The 21,821-nt window shown below is 33.9% G+C and overlaps 2 protein-coding genes across 2 annotated transcripts in view; both read left to right on the plus strand.

The window, feature by feature from the left end:
• RAD54B (RAD54 homolog B) overlaps positions 1-21,821 on the plus strand; it is a 119,858-nt gene that overhangs the window by 40,692 nt on the left and 57,345 nt on the right. The window lies entirely within an intron of this gene.
• On the plus strand, positions 420-7,724 carry LOC118846434 (fibrinogen silencer binding protein). Its single transcript, XM_036755392.1, has 2 exons — positions 420-858; positions 6,980-7,724. Exons 1-2 carry the CDS (start codon positions 485-487, stop codon positions 7,500-7,502), a joined length of 897 nt encoding a protein of 298 aa, XP_036611287.1. The 5' UTR covers positions 420-484; the 3' UTR covers positions 7,503-7,724.

A 21,821-nucleotide genomic window follows, 5' to 3' on the forward strand; every position in this document is an offset into this window, starting at 1 on the left:
TTTTTCATTCTTCTGTTTCCTGTGTTTGCAAATAAATAGCACAAAACAGTTTTTACTTCATTTGTCTTCACTAAAGCAAAGCTACAATGCAGTTTCAGTTTATCAGCTAGATATACATGTATGAGAAACTGATATTCTCATTAAATTAGGTAATTTTTAAAAGGGCACCATGCTTATCTTTGGACCTTTGTGTATTAAATCCTGTTTAGGGCTGTTCTTTTTGCACACAAGTGTGTTTTGCTTGTGCCTTCCTGTCTTCTTCAGTGAAAAGCCTTATGTAGGTCAGGCTTGGCTTAAGCAGATTTCCTGAACCTGCGTCAGCTTAAGCTGGAGGAATTTTAATAAACCCTCCCCTGTAGGCGTGGGCCTAAATGAGGCTAGCCTAGTTAAGCCTGATCTTTTTTTCTGTTTGTGAAAAAGAGCTGAGCAGAGCCAGAGACTGCATGGTGGTTTCAGAAACTGCCTACTTAATTCGGAAATAACAATGGTTGGAAAGGCTAGATCTTCTAATTTTACATTATCTGAAAAGCTTGATTTGCTAAAGCTGGTGAAGCCATATGTTAAAATTCTTGAAGAGCACACTAATAAACACTCAGTAATAGTGGAAAAGAACAAATGCTGGGATATCATAGCAGATAAATATAATGCTGTTGGAGTAGATCGCCCTCCTCGCACAGCACAAGGCCTGCGTACCCTCTATAAAAGGCTCAAAGAATACGCCAAACAGGAGCTCTTGCAGCAAAAGGAGGCTCTGTTAGATCATAGGAGCAGTATTTCTGAGCCAACTAAGAAAGTTGTGGAAATGATTCCCCAGATTTCCAGTGTATGCCTAGGAAGAGACAAGAACAATATACAAAGGTAAGATTTATTTTACTTTTTTTACTGGAAAATTATGGCGCCTCCTATCTTTTGAGCTTTGCTTTGCTGTCCTACTGAGATACAGATGTGCATAGCAGGCTTCACTACAAATGGGGAAATGGTGCCTTTGTTTTGCTTCGTTAATTACAAAGAATACAACTTGTAAATTACTCTGCATTGAATTTATTTGTATGTTTTTATATTTACTTTTGCCTAGTTTCCAGGTAGTGAGAGATTGGAAAAATGAATGGGATGAAATCTGTGATTGCAACCCATGTCCTTTATCACATTTAACAGTGAATTATTTAAATAGAGGTTCAAAAAAGTTATCCCTCCACCTCCACTGCATATTTCAGGCATATTGCTCATGAGAGGTATATTATATGTATAAGTAAATTTTCAATTTGCTATCACAGAAGATAAACTGACCCTTTAATACCTCCTAATGGTATTCACAAATTATCATTCTCTCTAGATATTTAACCTACTTCTAACTGAAAACAACTTAAATACGACCCTAAATGATTAATGAAAACATTTTTTACATGTTAAGAAAAAGTTTAATTTTTACCAACTTGTTCTATATTAGAACCCGTATTTTTAAGTAGGAGAGTTTTTGCTTTTTTGACTTTTTCTACATTAAGATTGATAATTTCTCTTAGTTTTATTTTAGCACCCATTAAGTGACTAATTTTGATCTGAGTCACAGGTGAAAAAGGAAGTGTGAAAGCTTTCTCTTAAAACTTCCTGACTATGCTAAACTTCTAGCTTGTAATAGTATCTCTACAAGCAGTTTTTTTAGGGTGAATGTATAGTTGTGCTCAATTTTGGTTAAATTTGTACGCTTAGGCACTCAGCTGAGATCATCAAGGACAATTAACTTGAACAAATCCAAGTTTAAATTGTATGAAAGCTAAAAAGGTCAACTTTTAGCATTCTGCTCTGATTCGATAACTTTAATTTGCATTTATTGTGGACTCCTTTTAAGAGAGGTGACTTTTCATTCATTCAGCAACCAGTGTCCTCCAAATAAAACTTCCAGAGCTCTTCCTCTTTTTATAGACTTTATAATTCTAGAGTTGTTATTAGCTAGTGAAATGCTTTTGTAGTTAGGAAGGAGGCAAGAAGAAAAAATTATCACCCAGACGTGATATCACTTTGTTTTTTTTCTTAGCTGAGAGATGCTTAAAAAAAACCTCACTCTTTCAGTTAGATATTGATTATAATTAGTTGACAATACAGGACAAATAGTTAAGGGAAACTAAAATGTAGGTGTGAGTAATCTAATTCATGGTGCTATTAGTTAAAACAAATAGAATGATTACTCATTATTCTATCTTGGCATGACGTATACTTTCAAAATTAGCATACAATAACAGGAAATTTATAGGAGCTTTCCATTAGCTGGTTATCAGAAAATGCTTTTTTTCTGTCATTGTAGGGGAAAGGGTCTCTTGAGTTACATGTACAATGTCTTTACAGGTTTCTTGTTTGCAGCCTTATTACAAGAAAGAATATATACAAAGCTTGGATTTCGGATGGTTATATATTTTTTAAAGTGCAGTTACTGAGAATGAACCATAAATGGATATGTCTGCTTACCTTTTGAACTGTCCAATGAAATATACCTTAATAATAAAGGTTCATGTACAATGGGTCATTTGATCCCTTTACTAACCCTAGGAGGCAAATAGTTTATGGTTATTTCCATTTTATTGGTGTAGGAACTTGGGCTTATAGAGTTGAAGTGACTTGTTCAAGGTCATTTAGCTAATCAGTAATAGAGCTGTAATAAACACCAGCTCTTCTGATTCCAAGTCCAGTGCTTTTTCCACCTCGCCATACTGCCTGTCACTTAATGTTTTCTAGAAATCTGAGTGTATTAGAGAAACTAGTTAGTTGATGTACATTCTCTATAATGAATGTTCAAAAGCATGCAAACTTTTCCTAGGTTGAGTAGGATTATGGAGCATGCCTTTAAAAGATTGCATGCTTTGTACAATGTATATATTGTACTTTTTGCTATCTTCTACATTTCATTTTTCTTCTTTCTACTTATCTTCACTTTTCTCCTACTTCTCTTAAGGGTGACCTCTTTTAGGTTCCTGGGTAATATTAATAACCTTTAAGATTTTTCCTATTTAATATTATAGGTATTTATCATACAGTTTAAACAACTTAAAATGTTACTAATTAATCTCAGAAGCCCTAAAATAATTCTATAAACTTAATTAGATTTTTCATTACTTTTTTTGTTTATTTAAAACAAGAGCCTGTCATATAAGTAACCTGAGCTCTAGTCCCAGCTCTTCCATTAATAGCTTTGTGGCATTGGTCAAGTTAACATCTCTAGTCCTGAGTTTTCTCATCTACAAAATAAGGATATTGGACTAAATCTTGAAGTCTTTTCCAGGTCTTAACTATTAATTATTCAGTAATACTATAAAATAGCTCGCCTATTGATTTCATCAAATGCCTTGTTCATTCTTCAGAAGGAAAAACATCACTATGAATAAGAATGTCTGATTGTACTACTTTTGTACAATTTGTTTTATATATTCTTTGGTTTTTAAGTTCTTTTTTCCTAAAATTAACATTTCTCTTTTTTAATCACATATTAATACTAATGGTTTACTTACTATATTTTGCACCCCTCCCTCAATCCCTTTTTTCAATATCAAAAGCCTATCCCTTAGCATTTTAAATGATCTTTTCTAGAATATTTTTGCCCTCATTATGGTTTTTTTTTTACAATGTTCTGACCAAAATGAAACCTAGAATTATTTATGTGACACTGTTAATTTACTTGGGATTATAATGTTTATTCTTAATGGAGATTAATACACCTAATTGGGAACAGGTGTGACAAGGGTTAAAGCACCTAGAGTAATACCAGAAGCTCATTTTTAGTAATTTAAGCCTCTTTCCACCCAGATTTTTGAGCATAGCATCTACTATAGAATTAAACTTGCTTCTTATTGATTTGAGTTATATCTTTATTCCCTTATCTTGATTCTGGAGGGGGCGATGTTTAACAATGAAATGTTAAAAAGTCAGCCAGGAAAGAGGTGCTGGAAGAAGCTCCTTCAATCCATAGATTGGATTAGAAATAATTTAGTGCTTTAGGGTTGGTAAAACACTTTCCTCACAAGTTGTGAGGTAGGAAGGGCAAATAATCATATTAGTAGCTGACAATTGTGCAGTATATTTATGTACATTGTCTTATTTGAGCCTCTTAACAGTACTCTCAGATAGGTACTTCAGATAATATTATCCTTATTTTATATGTGAGGAAACTAAATGTAAGATTTAGGTGAGAAATAGTTGATCCTATTGGAGCTTTCAGTCACTGGGCTTGGTGATAAGAATTAAATTATTGAATTGCTGTATGCATGGTGTCCCAAAAGTCTAGTACAATTTTAAATGTTAATAGCTTAAAATTAAAATTTTGGGAAACTTTGTATACATAGTTAGAGAATAGGTTTGGAGATGTTAAGTGATTTATTCCTGGTCACTCAACTAGTAAATGTCAGAAGCGGGTCCAAACCCAGGTGTTCTTGACTTGAAGTTCACTGCTTCATCTACTACTACAGATGAGAAATCAAGCTGAGACAGACTAATTGATTAGCTCATGGCCATATAGCTAATAAATAATGGCTCTGAGCTCTTGAAAAAATAAAGCATCAGTGGTTCAAGAGATGGAAACTTTTTGTCTATGGTTGTAAGATTTTTATTTTTAAAAAATATATTGTGTCAGCCCTGCCTTAAAGTCCCAATCATGGAGGTTATTCTGTGTTTTTGGTCTTTATCTTGTATAAAGCTGGAAAGGGTTTTATAGCCCAGCTGTGTGTTGTGGCTCAGCATTATATTGTGAGTCTGTTTTCTGAGAACCAGTCTAGAAAAGTTCAATCTTTAACAGAAGTTTGGCTATTAGATGATGACTTTTTTTCCCCTTCAGCTACTCACAAAATTATGAACTGGCATGAGGAAGGGCTTGGTTTGCATCTGTGTAGCCAATATTTAGCTTTCTCTTTTTTTTATCTTAATATGTACCTTTCATATCCTTTATTTTAAATTATCTCTTAGGAGATTTAGCTTATTTAATTTAGCTTATTTTTTTTTTCAAATCTGTGGTAAGCTTGTAAACTGGTAAACTTGAATTTTTAATTCCATTAGGCTCTTTCCTAAGGGTTTTACACTTAATACTTTTTAATTTTAAAAGGAAGTGAGACAGGAGAGTAATTCATCAGGAAAACAGAACAATGGAAGAACCAGGGTATTTGGGGCATATTTCACTCTTTTGTTGAACAAACTTTTAAAAAGCATCTGCAGTCTTTAGGTGCAGGGGTAGAAAGGAAAATATAAGATTTAGATGAGAAATAGTTGATCCTATTGGAGCTTTCAGTCACCGGGCTTGGTGATAAGAGTTAAATTATTGAATTGCTGTATGCATGGTGTCCCAAAAGTCTAGTGCAATTTTAAATGTTAATAGCTTAAAATTAAAATTTTGGGAAACTTTGTATGCATAGTTAGGAATCATTAACAGATGCCATCCTTTTGACAGAAACTAATATTTCAATAAATATATTTCCTCAGGAATGTTTACTTTATGACATTATGTATATTTTAAATTTTATATTATAATACAAATCTACACTACCTTTTTCCCTTCCCCCAATTAAGTTTTACTGTATTTTTACAAGTTGCTAGTTATTTAATAGCATTAAATTAATGGGTGAAAAAAATAGGATGGCTGAGGAAATACTATTGCCTTATGGTATGTTGGAGAGAGCAATAGGTTTGGAATCAGAGCACCTTTGTTCAAATGTTAGCTCCACTACTTGTCATTATATCCTTGCTCAAGAGATTTATCCTTTCTATGTGTCATTTTTTCATCTGTTTAATGAGGAGTTTGGACAAGATGGTCTTTTGTAGCTCAAAAATCCTATGAGCTGAATGGCAGCATGATGCTTTGCTGTCCTCTAGAATTATAAAAGCTGCCTTGATTTTTCTCCAGTCAAACAGAGTAAATAATGCCAGTCTAATGTGTATGCTCCCAGATCAGGCACACAAAGGGATCCCTTGCTGTTCTCTGCCAGAATTCTTGTTTGCCCTAGTACGATTTAGGCCACTGTATATAGGTAGTCTAATTCTGACTTAAAACAGAGTTCAGTGGAATAGGGAGAGGGGTTTGAGGATTTAGGGTGAAGTAGAGAAAACACATCTGAAGACCTAGAAAGCATTAAACTGCCATGTATATCAGGCCGTGTGACCCTCCACTGACCAGGAGTCATAGGGCCCTTGGAATCAGCGTGCTAGTTGTCCTATTCCTTGAGTTTATGCATTCAAAAATGTGGTTTTAATTTGTATTTTCCTCACGCATGATTGTCATAGACTTTTAGATAAAAACATGTGGAGTTTAAAAAGGTTCAAGAGACATAATTTCTGGGTAGTTTAATCCTTTTATAATAAGGTCAGCACATTTATTAAGAAAAGGATGGTCATTTGGCCATCTCTCTTATACCAAAGACCTCATGGTAGTGGGTTCACAGCTTATATGCCCTTGGAAGAGCAGGTGGTCCAATTAACACTGATTGGTTAACAATGAGAGAATGGATATTACAATGAGAGGGTGGGCTATATTACAGTGAAGGTCTTGGGGTAAGTGACTTAGGTCACCCAAATCTTGGTTAAAGGGACTTAGCAATTTCCTATTACCTGTCTGACAAAAGGAAGAATCAACACTTCCCAGACCTTTCTGAACAAACACAATGAGCAGGAATGTACCCATTAGTCCAAACTTAGAATTATCCAAATTTAGACTGAATAAATCTGTAAGAGAGATTTCTCAAACTGGTTGGTTTCTGGATGAGTAAGTAGAAAAGGGGAAAAACCTTGGTCCTAATAACAATAATGAGTTTTTAAATACAAGAGAGAAATAATAATTTCTCACATAGAATGTGTAATTCTGAGATAAGAATTTTAGAATATGGTTATTAGTATTTTAATTGAAATGAAGTAGCTTTAAATGTTAAGAATTTGTAGGATTTAGGAAAATATGTGCTCTAAATATGCTTTTGTTTCATTTCATGTGATGTGTATGTTTGTGTGTGTGCTTTAGTGCAAACGTGGATAAGGAAGCGCATGCAGGTACCAGTTTGCCACAGGTGATGTTGGATCACCATCCTGTTGCTATTACAGTGGAGTTGGACCAAGAAGAAGATATTAAACCACCTCCTTCATTAATTGTAGATTCTCAACAGAATGAGACATTAGAGCAAAGAGAAGAACATGAATTGGTCCGTATTATGGAAAGAGCTTCACCTTCCCTTTCCTCTGTTGATACAAGAATGACATTATCACCATCTTCCCTTCCAAGGAGAGATGAATTTTTTAGACATGAAAGTGGAGAACATTTTAGACCATTATTTGGATATGATCCACAAACATTGCAAATGATGAAAGAGGAACATCAGATAATTTTAGAAAATCAAAGAAAATTTGGACTGTATGTACAAGAAAAGAGGGATGGATTAAAGAGAAGGCAGCAGCTTGAAGAAGAGCTTCTAAAAGCAAAAATCAAAGTGGAGAGGCTGAGAGCAATACGCCTAAGACGTGATCTTCCTGAATACAACAGTCTCTAAATATTTATCTTCTTTGTCTGAATAATCAGAAAATTTCACCTGTGATTTATTTAATTAAGTGGTTTTGACAAAGTCAATTCCATAAGGGAATGTGCTGGATCAGAATACATATTCTTAAACTACTAGTTTCCTGCTATCATAAGACAACTCTTTAGAAAAGTTTTGTATTTCAGGTCTTTTGATTGTTTCATATGTCTGTAATACACATTTTGAAGTTTCCTCCTAAATTTTATTTATGAGGAGTTTTAATAGCTGGTCTTAAAGATTTTTTTTTTTACTTTTTTTCATTGAAGTTAGTAAAAATTTCCTAGAAATACTCAAGTTGATCTTTAAAAGAAGGAAAATGCCAATTAGAGATTTTCTAATAATCTTATTAGGTCTCGTGATAATCTAATAAGAATTAGTTGCTCTACATAACACTGATTTTCATACCTTATTCTCTTTAAAAAAAATAAATTTTTTTGATGCCTTTTTGCATTAGTCATTTTTGGAACTGCTGCCCTTCTCTGCCCCATAGTTGAATCTTCCCTTGTAACAAAGGAAAACAGTTGAGCAAAAACACCAGATACAAGTGACCTTAACTGACAATGTATACAACAGTCTTCCCTGGTATAAATCTACTACCCCTTTGCTGAGAAAAAGAAGGTCACACCTTAATCTTTTTAAAGACTAAATCACAGAACCATAGAATTTTAGAGATGGAAGGGACCTTATTAGAGATCAAACCCTCTCATTTTATAGAGGAGGAAACTGAGATGCAGACAAGTTAAGTGGCTTAGCAAAAGTCACAACCTAGTTACCGACCGATCTGGGATTAGAACCCATTTCTGATTTAGAGTCCAGTCATCTTTTTATTATGCCACAAATCCCACTAGCCATTTTAAATATTCCTGATTGTGGTTAGCAGCTTAGCAAAAAAAAAAAAAGTATGTGTATACATACACCTACATATATGTACACACATGCATATATGTGTGTATACTTGTGTGTATATGTACACACACATAAAAAAGATGTTTCATTAAATAATTCATTTCAAAGTGATATAAATTAGTTGTGGCAAGGGAATTTTGTAAATTACTTTTACTTAGCATAAAATGAAGAAAACTTATCCACCTTTTATGTATTTGATTTATAACTTTAAAATTTGCCTTAATTTAATACTTCTCATTATTCAGTAGTATTTCAATAAAAATCAGTATTGAAAAGCTAAAATAGTAATGTGCCACATCTACCAAAATAAAGTAGCATATCTGCATATATTTGTAATTTAATATGATCTGATCCCCTACTAGGTTTTTTTTTTCAAAACTTATTTCAGTGTTTGTAGTTTTTGAAAATAGAAATCCTTGAGTTCTAGAAATAAATTTCAAAGTATGTCTTGCTCTTATTCTTGAATAAAAAGCAACAAAGAAGGAAATTATTAGTATGTCTGTGTAATACAAAATTTCTTACAAAAGATGAAACTGCCATCATCATTCAGATACTTCCGATAATCCAGGTAATTTGAATACTTATTAAAATGTGTAGGTGATTGAATTTTTTCTTTTTTATCCAAATAAGTTTGTATAGACATAACATATTTCATTACAACTTTATGTTTAGTGATAGCTAATAGAAACATTCCAGTTGAATTATAGAAACACAGAAAGTTATAAATTATTTAAATATTAAAAATTTTTTCTAGGGCCATCAGCCTTTTATTTCTACTTGCGAATTTATGCCATAAAATTGTTAATTAGAAATGGATTTCTGAGAAAATTTAGGTATATGCTGTTTGTGTATCAATTGCTTAGATCTCTTGGTTGAATAGAGCAAAAATAGAAACCCTTGGGAAAAGAATTAATTTTTAGAAGAAATTTATATATGCATTCTTTTGAATTTAAAATCATATTTTTTTTATTTTACAGTACCTTAAATTCTAAACATATTAAATTGTAAACATTCGTTTTTCATTTTTCTTTTTGTATCCTGAGTTCTTAATTTCTAAGGTTTCTCATTTTTTTGCTAAGGGTGAGTTTCATTGAAGCTTCTGTGGAGAGTATAGTATTACTCTTTAGGAGTAATAGAACAGTTTTATGGAAATACTTCTCTTCATTTTAGTAAGTGTTTATCCAGCAGGCCAGGCATGGTTGATACAAAAGCAAAAGTAGCTTATTTATTATGAGGGCAAAATGGGGAAAGAAAGAAGGTGGGAGAGACATAAGTCTAAAATATGTACAAGGCAGAAATAAAATAATTATTTTAATAGAGGCACAGTACTCACAAATGGAGGGTTCAAGAAAAGCCTTGTGTAGAGAGGTGGCACTTAAGCAGATCCTTGAATCAAACTGGGGATTCCAAGAGGTAGGTTTACAGGCCTGGAGTCTTGATGCTAATGAGCCTGATTACTATGAGGAACTGAAAATATCCTAAGAATTGCTGACAAAATCTACTGCCAGTAAGGCACAATAATCCATAGTGATAAGATGGCTTGATGATGGCCTACTTTGTGATACAAAGTACTTTTGTCTTGAATTTTTATTTTTAATGTACTATTGTTAATACATTTACATATATTTGAACCATCAGTTTGTGTATTTGTTAAACTGTTTGTGGAGCATTCCTTGGTGTAGAATTGCCCTAACATATACAAGGTATGTTAAATGGCCAATAGATTAGAAAATGGATAGGATTATTTGTGCTATCCACACCCTATCCTCCTTCAGCTATTTTTTAAATTCTATTCAGTGACTTGGTGGAAGTGGCAAATATTTCCTAAGCAAGAATTTGGCTGATAGAGGTCTTCCTCTCTACCTTTAAGACATAGACCTGTCAAAGGTCATCCTGAATGCTGTGTATACACATAGTTTGCCTAGATTTAAACTAAGTATACAGTAAAGAATCTTACTGTATTTTTGTTGAAAAGACGGAGAGATCGGGACTATATGCTAATACAATCAGATTCAATCTAATGAATGGCTGGACTCAAAGACTAGTCATTGTGATTGATTCAGTGTCAACATGGGAAGAAATCTCCAGTGAAGCACCCCAATTTTTAGCAAAGACTTGGATAAAAGCATACATAGCATGCACATTAAATTTCCTGATGGCATTAACTAGAAAAAAAAAATCTAAGATGCTTGATGACAGAGTTGGGATCTAAAAAAATCTTGACTTTTTAGAACATTGACCTGCATCCAAGAAGATGAAATTGAAGAGGGACAAAACTAAGATCTTACAATTAGACTGGAAAAAAAATAGCTTCATATGTATATACTAGAGGAGCCGTGGTTAGACAGTAGTTGGTCTTAAAAAGATCTTGATGTTCTAGTAGACTATAAATTGAATATGAGCCAGCAGTCTGATGTGGCAGCCAGAAAAGCTGATGTGTTCTTGGGCTTCCTTAAGAGAGGCACAATTTCTAGGAATAAGGAGGTGACATTTGTTCTGTACACTGCCCTAGATAGAGCTTATCAGGAATATTATACTTAGTTCTGGGTGCCACAGTTTAAGAAAAACATCTGGAGAGTATCTATCAAGCGATGCTAAAAGGCCTTAATTCCATGTAAGGATTGACTGAAGGAATTGTGGGTGCTTGACCTAGAGAAGAGAAGATTCAGAAGGGACATGATGGCTAACTCCAAGTATTGGAAGGGCTATTCTGTCTGCTTCCAGAGAGCAAAACCAGGGGCAGTGAGTAGAAATTGCAAAGAGGCAAATTTAGACTTGTTCAGAAAAACTTTCTAACAATTAGAACTTTCCAAAAGTGAAATGGGTTGCTTTTAGAGGTGGTGGATTGTCCCTATTTGGAGGCCTTCAAGCAGAGACTGGTTAACCACTTGTCAAATATGTTATGGTGAAGATTCCCTTCATACATGGTTGTTGAGGTCCCTTCCAGTTCTGTGATTCTATGAAAGATGGCAGGTGACATTTTAAAAGAAGAGTTAACCGTTCTCCAGAAAGTTAGTAATAGTTGATTTTCTGAAACATTTCTATGGCTAGAAAGCATATGTGAGTTTTGGTTAGATTCAACCAATTATTACAGTTAGCTTTGTGCATATGTATATATCAAGCACCTAAAGTCAATTTAAACATTTGAAAATGGTTACAACATAGTCCATAGGATCTTGGATTTATAGTTGGAAAGGTCCTAAGAGACCATCTCATTCAGCCCTCTTGTTTTATAGATGAGGGACCTGAAGGCATGGAGGTTAACAGATCAAGGTAAAGGTGTTATTTGCATGTAGGCCCTTTGACTCCAGAGGCAGGAATCTTTTTATAATTCTCTGCTGCCACCTGTTTTACTTCTATTTAAAATGAAAGCACCATTTAGGTTTTTTCCAAATTAATTTACAGTGTGCTTAGATTTTTCATAAAGAAATGAACTTTAGTGGAAGTCAAGTAAATGGTATATATGTTTAAGCCTGTTTAGCTAATGATTCTGTTTCTTTAGATTTAAGTGATGGCTGTTAGAAAATATGGCATATACATAATAAATTTTTATGGGCAAATTAAACATGAATTCTGACAAAAACAGTGAAGTCCTCTCACCTCTTAAGATGCTTCCAGATTTCTTGAAATACTGTAATTGCTTCAAATAGAATACTTTTTTGTTTGGAAATCGGCTTTGTATCATTTGATTTTTGAATGAATTCTCCCCTTCCCAACCATTTCTTTAAGTAATCATTCTAGTGTATTTAGGTGAATATGCTTAAAATATGTATCATTTTCCATGTGCCTTCTTTAGAGTAATGTCATAAATTTTAAATAGTTATGTTTAAATAATGTAGACAATGGATTGGAATAAATTGTGTTTAACTATAAAGGATGCATGAACCTACTTGAAAATAGTTTGTTAACAGTATTCTTTTAAAATATAAAATAAAACATTTGTTACTTTTATTGTTCATGTTGTTTAAGTTGTATTTTAAAAAGAGAATAGAATACTACAATAGAAAAATATCTTAGCAGTGAATGAAACATTCATTCAAATGGTCATGATAAAATGCATATACCTATTTTAAGGTTCTTACATATTCAAACTTTCAAGAATAAAGACTTTTCAAAGTTGGTAATTATTTGTAAATCCAAATTATACAATTTGAAGAAACTAATAACATGGAATGTAGTTTTCATGCCCAGAGTATACTAAAGGGTAATTTTAAAATTGTATACCTGATATTAACATTAAAAGAATCATGTTTTAAAATTACCACATGCCATTTAAAAAATTAGCATGATGTATTACCTATACAGGGTGTCCCAAAAGTCTTAGTGCAGTCATAAAGCTTTTGTAGTTTGTTTCTTAGAATAGTGCAGTTTTAAAGTCTCAAAACACTTAGTGCACATTTTTGAGACTCCCTGTAAATATCCTTTAATAATTACTGTTGAACATTTTGAATTGTCATACCATGTACTATTGATTGTTAGTCCTAGTATATATGTAAATAGTATATACTTAAAAATACATAGTCAAATAATGTTTATACAATAAATATACTAAGCTGTCAGCTAACTAATTATATGTATTGCAATCTGTACAACTGGTTACTGTGCTTAGTTTTTCTAACCAAATGTAATTTATAATGGAAAGAAGATGAAATTTAGTCATTAAGATTTCTATTTCCAGGGAACTGAAGGCCACAGTTTGAAATCGCTAAAAAAATCTTTTTGGAATCAAATGACTTCAGCCTTACTACATAATCATACTACATAATCTGATTCTTAAGATAATTGTAATTTAAAATTTTCTGTTTTCATTCGCTATTATTGTTCTTGCCTCAAAATTATTGCTGAATTGTGACTTGCTAAAAGACTATGATAAAAATACTAATTTCCTATAATGAATCTGAAAGTGACCTTTTGATACAAATATTCCAATTTTAAAATTCATAATGATATTTTTGTGCCTTGTACATAATGGGCAATCAATAATTATAACCAATAACCAATTTGTTAACCATGAAAGGAAAACGATATAGAAGATTACCGATGTTAAGGATTTTTGTGCATTTACTTTTAGATAATATTTATTTCAATAAACTCAGAGAAGTGTTTTAAGCTTTAATTTACATTACGGTATACATTTGTGTTTAGTATAGATCAGGTAATTTTTAGTGTTGTACTTTGTAAGTTTTGGTATTAAAATATCAATTTATAAAAGGTAGTATTTGCAGTCTCAAAACACTTCTGAGTCTGATTAAAAATAACTCTTTAAAGAGTCTTCAGATTATTTTTGCTTTACATAGAACATTGTCTCAATAGAGAGCAGAGTGACTGTTTAGATTTCCATATTGGTGAAGGGTGTATATAAAGGTGTGGTTTATACCAGAGGTGTCAAAGAGTGGGCTGAACAAGATTAAAATGTAATTGGAAACTATTTAACAAAATAAATAAAAATATAATAGGTGATTTTGTTGTTCAGTCAGTGTTGGTCACTTGTGATCCCAATTTGGGGTTTTCTTGGTAAAGATTCTGGGTGGTTTGCCATTTCCTTTTCCAGCTCATTTTACAGATGAGGAGACTAAGGCAAGCAGGGGTAAGTGTTTTGCCCAGGGTTACACATTTAGTAAGTGTTTGAGGCCAAAGTTGAACTCAGGAAGATGAATCTTCCTGACTCCAGCCCCAGCACTCTATGCACTATATCGCCACCTAGCGGGCCCCTGACACTTTCTAGCTGTGTGACCCTGGGCAAGTAACTTAACTCTGCCCCAGTACCTCATTTGTAAAATGAGCTGGAGAAGGAAATTGCAAATCACTCCAGTATCTTTGCCAAGAAAACCCCATAGGGGTCTCAATGAGTGAGTCAGAAATGACTAAAAGAACTAAACAAAAAAAAAATACAATAGACCATAATGTTAATAAGTGGTTTTCCAAGTCAGTATATTGCCCACAGGAATCCTTATGTACTGTTTAATGGCCCCTTTTTCTATTTGAGTTTGACATCACTGGTTTACGCAAACATTTATTTTTCAAATGTTTATTGTATCTTTTGTTTTTATGTTGTATTCATTTCCCATGATCTTTCACTTCTCATATCCAGGGAGCCATTCCTTATCATAATGAATAAAAATGAATGAAGGGGGGAAAAGCAACAGTTCAACCAAAGGGGAAAGAAGATATTCATGGAGTCATAAATTTTTTGCAGCGTACTATTCCCATGGTCTCTTATCTCTGCAAAAAAAGAGAGGGGCATGCGTTCTCTTATCTTCTGGAAGCCAAACTTGCTAATTTTTTATTACATAGTATTCATTTTTGATTTTTTAAAATCTACATTGTTATAGTCATTATTTAGATTGTTTTCCTTATTCTACTTTTTGTCGGTTCATATAAATCTTCCATTGTTTCCTTATTCATCATATGGTTTCTTACAGTGCATAAATATTCCATTATATCACTATACCATCATTTAAGGAATGCCCCAATTGGTAGGCATCTACTTTGTTCCAGTTCTTTGCTAATATAAAAAGCTGCTATAAATATTTTAGTATATACCTGGTATATGCCTAACAGTGGAATGTCAGGGTCAAAGGGTATGGGCATCTTAGGCACTTTCTTAGCATAATTAAAAATTTAAGAAAACTTTAAAGAAAATTAATCAAGAGAGACTTTTTATATTTCCAGTTTGCTAACTGAGGACATTCAGCATTAAAGTAATGGTTAGCATCTTTTACTCTCTGATTTTACATACCTAAGTGAATATATTTTCATTCAGTCATTTTTTTTTTGCTTTTTATATAACCATTTAGGTAGCACAATTTTGTAATTATGAACTCTATCCATTCAGCTCTCATCCTTTTTTTGTTTTGTTTTATTCTTTTGTTTTTTAAGTAGACATAGAAAGTATGGTACCAATATCAAAGGGAAAATAGACCAGAGTAAAGCCTGGAAGTGCAGACTAAGATTAAATATAATGGGGCATAGGTAGATTGGATGCTGAGTTTAGAGTCAGGAAGATCTGGGTTGAAATTCTGTCACAGACATTAGCTTTTATTTCCTTATGTGCAAAGTGGGAATAATTTCTATAGTATTTATTTCACGAACCTAGATAAGATGATGCATGTAAAACACTTTACAAACTCTAAAGAGGTTTCTATCTACCTGTCAGTCATTTCTTTTAGGCAGGGGAATGGTGTTTTGGGAAGCACTAGTGTATCTAGAATCTAGATTCTAGATAGTCTGAGTCTGTGTGTCCCAAGTAATTTTGATATGGCAATCATCAGTTCTCTAAAATGTATTTTGGATAATTTTTCGTACTACTGTCTATTTGGATTTAAAGTTGCCAATAGTAAAGCTGAACTGAAAAGGGATCAGGGAAAAAGAAGAGTATGCTTGTGTATGTGTATAGGAATCTCATTGCATTTCAAGGTCAATTTTAAGTGATTTTTTATTATCTGAGTTTTATATATTAACTAACTTTAAATGCCAAGTGATGGTAAAGGGCTGTGAGTAATGTGCTGATCATAGTTCATCAATGCCTGCCTATCCTATTGAACTCTTGTCCATAGCCTCTTTTTTTTTTCATCCAAACAGAATTTAATGAATCTTTAATTGTGCCTGGCACTGATCCAAATACTCTTTAACTTAAACCATTAATCCATATCCTTTTATAAATTTTCCACAGCATCTTAAATGTTTTAGAGAAATATTTCATTTTCTCTTGATGTTGCAACATTGGAGCTCTCTAGCTCTTCACCTATCATTCCTCATTCTTACCAGTGATCTTTTAATTGTGAAATCTGACAACCTTTTTTTAGTCTTCATTGTGAAGCTTTTGGCACTGTTGACCACATTTTCTTCATGGAAATCCTCTCTTCTCTGGGTTTTTAAGACACTTTCCTCTCTTCTGATTTTTCTCCTATCTGTCCTCAGGACATATCATCTTCTCTCTATACTCTTCCTGATACCTCATCAGCTTCCTTGGGTTTATTCTCTATGCAGATGACGTACAACCCTATGTGTCCAGTCCTAGTCTCTTATGAGTTCCAGTTTCCCCTCACCAACTGCCTAATGAACATTTCAAATTGCATGTCCTGGAGATTTATCTCAAACTCAATGTATCCAAACCAATTTTGTCCACCTTTGCAAACCTTTTCTATCAATTTTCTCTGTTTCTACCAGGGATACTAGTATTCTTCCAGTCTCTCAGGTTCATAACCTTGTCAGTATCCTTGATTCCTCTGTCTCCTTCACCCAACATTTCTAATCAATTGCCAATCTTACCATTTCTACCTCTATTTTTGTTGTTATTTAGTTGTTCAGTCATGTCTAACTCTTGGTGTCCCCAGGGACCACAGCACGCCAAGGCCCTCCTATTCTTCTTTATCTCTTGAAGTCTAAGTTCATGTTTGTTGTTCCCATGATACTAAATCCATCTCATTCTCTGCTCTTCCCTTTTCTTTTTGCTTTCAATCTTTCTACCTCTATAATATCTCATATTTGACTCCTCCGTTCTCGCCCTCTCCCTCCCCCTCTCCTCTCTCTCATTTCCTATTTTATTTATTTTTTGACATTCTTTTTTTGAGTTCGAAATTCTCTCCCTCTTTTCAGCCCCTCCCGCCCATTGAGAAGACAATATAATACCCATTATACATGTGAAGTGATGTAAAACATTTCCATATTAGTCATGTAGCAAAAAAAAGAGCAAGAAAAATAAAGTGAAAAAAATATGCTTCAATCTGTACTCAAGAGTTCATCAGTTCTCTTTCTGGAACTGGATAGCATTTTTCATCATGAGTCCTTTCAAATTGTCATGAATTATTGTTATCGATCAGAGTAGCTAGGTTTTTCCACAATTGATTGTTGTTACGATGTTGTTTATTATTACTATGTACAGTGTTCTGCTGGTTCTGCTTACTTCACTTTTCTTCAGTTCATGTAAGTCTTCCCAGGTTTTTTTGAACTCATCCCACTCCTCATTTATCATAGCACAGTAGTATTCCATCACAATCATAAACCACAACTTGTTCAGCCATTCCCCAACCAGTGACCCCTTCTTTTTACTCAAGTAGTGGTAGTATGATTTGAATATAACTCTAAGAAAGGTAGAAATGGGAAGGTGGAGAGGAGAAAATAGATTGGGTCAAGGTTGAAAGGCTTTTAAAAGCCAAATATAGGGTTAATTGCCATGTGACCAGTTCATCTTTCTTCTTATATAATTGCCAGTGCAGTTTATTGGGTAGGAGTGTCTTGGTCAGATCTATGTTTAAGGAAGATGACTTAAGCAGCTATGTGGAGGATAAGAAGAGACTTGATGCTCTGAAACCAGTTATGAGGACGTTACAATGATCTAGACAAGATGTGATGAAGCCCTGAACCAACCTGTGTGAGTAAAGAGAAGGTCTGATGTGAGAATTGTGCAAATAGAATTGACAAGATTAGGCAACTGATTGTATACATGGGGATGAAAGAGAGTGAGGAGCTGAGGAAAACAATAGTGTTATAAACCTTAGAGATTAGAAGAATAGGTACTACTGTTAGGTACTACTACTAGGGAAGTTTGCTTGTGGAAAAGTGTGTATTAGTGGTCTACTCTATCCCATACTCCTTTTACAATCTTAGTGATTTCTCAGGCCATAACTCTCTCTCCTTGCCACTAATCCCCTCTGTGCATTGTTTTTTCCCATTAGAATGGAAGCTTCCTTTGGCCAAGGACTGTTTTACATATTTCATGTTTATTTAATAAACGATATTCACTCATTAGTACTGTGTTATTTACCTTCCTTCAGTCTATGGTCCAGGCAACCTGGTCGTCTGTCCAATCTTTGTGCGTGGAATGCACGTCTTTATTTCTACCTCGTAGAATCCCTCTCTTCCTTCAAGATGCAGCCCAAACACCCCCTTTCTACATGCTTTTCCTGACCTCTCCAACTGTAGTGTACTCTTTTCCTATTTTGTACGTTTCTTATTTATTCTATATTTATTATTGAATTTAACTTCTTTGTATTTTATATTCTATATATATATATATATACATCTATCTATCTATCTATTTATGTACATGTTATCTCCGCTGATAGGATATAAGTAGGGAATAGAAATCGTTTTATTTATTTATTTTTTTGAATTTGTGTACATAATAGTTGCTTAATAATGCTCATTGATTGATTGCCACGTGACTAGTTCATTTTTCTTATCCTTCCTTATGATGCCCTTTACTTCTGCTTTTCTGGTTTCCTCGTTTGTTATATAATACAGCCTGTTCACACCTACCATGTGCATCTCCTTTGCCCTCTTTGTGATACTCATTTTTTTATCAGTTTTATTCCATGTCTTGCTACCATATAGCATAATTAATAGAATTTTTAGTATTAAAAAGATAGGCTTTTGCTTTCAAGGGAAACTTGTAGTCGGCCTGCTTCAGAAATAATTAAATGAATGAATGAATACATAAATAAGCATGTATATATGTATGTATCATATACATACACATACTGATATGCAAGCCCTATCTTTTTTAAGGTGGCTAGGTGGTACAGTGGATAGAGTACTAGGTCATTCAGGAAGATCTGAGTTCAAATTCTCCCTCAGATATTTAATAGTTGTATCACTCTGGTATAGTCACTTAACCACTGTCAGCCTGAGACTTCTCATCTGTAAAATGGGGATAATGATAGCACTTACCTTCCAGGGATGTGAATATAAAATGAGATCATATTTGTAAAGCATTTTGCAAACATTAAACGCAGTATAAATGCTAGCTATTATCATATCATTAGCTCTACAAGGGATTCATCTAAATGCGTGTTGAAATATAAGCAATAAACATTATTTATCCTCTTGGTCTTTGCTGGGTAGATAGACAAGCCATATTCCTTTGATGACAGTTCTTTTTTTTTTTTTTTTTAGGAAGCCCTACACTGTTCTTGTGTTTGATAACATTTAGTATAATACATAAGCAGGACCTTGCCATTCACAGGGGATACCTTCCTTTACTTGGCCCTTTATCTCGTCTGTCTCTCAGTTTTATGCCTTTATTGTTGTCCACTCCTTTCAGTCACATTCAACTCTTTGTAACCCTATTTGGGATTTTCTTGGCAAAGATAGTGGAGTGGTTTGCCGTTTCCCTTTCCAGCTCATTTTACAGATGAGGAAACTGTGGCAAACCAGGTTAAGTGAGTTGCTCAGGGTCACACAGTTAGTAAATATCTTAGGTCAGATTTGAACTTGGGTCTTCTTGACTCCAGGCTCAGCCTGTATCCACTGCCCTACTTAGCTGCCCATCATTTTATGTCTTTCCTAATGTTTATTATCACAGTGTTGTTAAATAAGGCTGTTTCTGTTATATCTTTGAGGAGATCTTGAATGACTTTAATAGACGAATGGGAAAAATCTTGTAAAAAAAAAAAGGTCCACCTATATGGCTGTGTTTTGTTCTACCATATCAGATGCTTTTTTGTAATCAACAAATCAACAAAAAAATAAGCACAATGAGATATTAAAATCTCTTTTATAGTCAGTTAATTGTGAAATGGAAGAGATGTGGTGTGTTGTTAAGTATCCTTTAGGAAAGCCTGCTTTGTTCCCTACTAAATGCCCTCACTATTGAGGATGCCCTTGATTAATGTATGGATTTCTCTCATCTAATTTGTATAGATAAGAGAGTTGACGTGTGTGTGTGTGTGTGTGTGTGTGTGTGTATGTGTATATCAGTAGTTATTGATGTTATTTTGTTGAGCTTTTTTTGGTTCTCATCGTCTGAGATTTTTTCCACGTCTTTGGTATCTTATACTTTTTCAGATACCTTGTATGAGATCCCTCAATATCCTCATAGTTATAGTTCCTCCAGCATGATCATCTTGTGTGTGTGTGTGTGTGTGTGTGTGTGTGTGTGTGTGTGTTCCAATCCAACTCCTTTTCCCATCTTTGTCCTTTTTAGTGCCATTTCTTCCTCTTCCATAAGTACATCTGGCACAGTGATATTAGGATCCAGTTGTGATTCTACTCTCTTTGTAATTGAGAAAACAGTTTGTTATAAGGATTTTTGCAAATCCTTTTCATCTTCTTGTAGACCTTAGATTTTCAATTTGAATGTCCTTGGGATGACTTAGTTTAGTTGGATATGTTACCAAGTTTTTCTTTCTAAATTAGTTTTATTTACCATTCCTCCATTCTTTATGAGATGATACTATTCATAACTAGCCATTATACTTTTGCATGAGATTGTACAAATGAGTTCATATTCTTACCTGATATTGTCTTTGGCTGTCATCAAGTCACATGTTTGCTAAGGTGCTTTTTGGGATCTTTTGGTTTCCTTTTATGATGACTTTCATTGATTCCATGTTACATAGGGTTTCCATTATAATATTTAAAAAATAATCTTTTAGGTTTCTTGAGGGTTATAAACCTTTAACATTTTGCTTAAATTTTTTTTTTTCTAAATTGGCAAGTGTGGAAGAGCTGCTTTATCATCTTGCCTGTCCTTAAGAGAGGCCCTAGATTCATAAACCTGTGTGAATAGGCTTGTCTATAAATGCTAATTTAACCTGAGCTAATAGGCTTCTCTTTTTGAACTCTAGGTGAACTTTAGCAAATGGGCTTATGTGCTTGACCTAGTAAATAGATTTTTGTATTTAAACTTTGGCTTGACCTGGCATATAAACTTATGTAAATTCTAGTTTAAACCCTAATTTAACTTAGCCTCTGGCTTTAATTTATTTTGGTCTAGCCCATATACCACTCACACCCTTATGAACTCTTATCTCAGCCATTTCTGCCCCCATATTGGCAAACTTCCCCTATTTCATTTAAGTTTGAAATTAGTCTGAGAAACTCTCCTTGCCTCACTGACCCAATAATAGCCACCTTTGTCTAAGATCATAGACAAATAGTCAATAAGCATTTATTAAGTGCCTACTATGTGCCAGGACTGTGCTAAGCACTAGGGATACAAAGAAAGGCAAAAGAGAGTCCCTCCCCACATATTGCTTACAATCCAGTGAGGTAGACAACATGCAAACAATTATTTACACATAAGCTATAACAAATTGGAAATTATCAACAGGGAAGGCATAAGAAATAAGAGGGATTTGGAAATTCTTCCTGTAGAAGGTGGGGTCTTAGCTGGAAATTGAGGGAAGCCAGGAAGCAGAGATGAGGGTGAGCATTCTAGTCATGAGGGACAGCCAGGGAAAATGCTGGGATTCTGGAGATGGAGGGTCTTTTTTGAAGAACAGCAAAGAGGCTAGTATCATTGGATCAAAGAATATGTATTGGTGGTGGAAGGTGTAAGAAGACTGGAAAGGTGGTGGAGAAAGAAGGTAGGTTATGAAGAGTTTTGAATGCCAAATAGGTTTTGTATTTGATCCTGAAGGTGATAAAGAGCCACTGGAGTTA

Source organism: Trichosurus vulpecula, chromosome 1 (genome assembly GCF_011100635.1).
Source record: "Trichosurus vulpecula isolate mTriVul1 chromosome 1, mTriVul1.pri, whole genome shotgun sequence".
NCBI classification, from domain to species: domain Eukaryota; kingdom Metazoa; phylum Chordata; class Mammalia; order Diprotodontia; family Phalangeridae; genus Trichosurus; species Trichosurus vulpecula.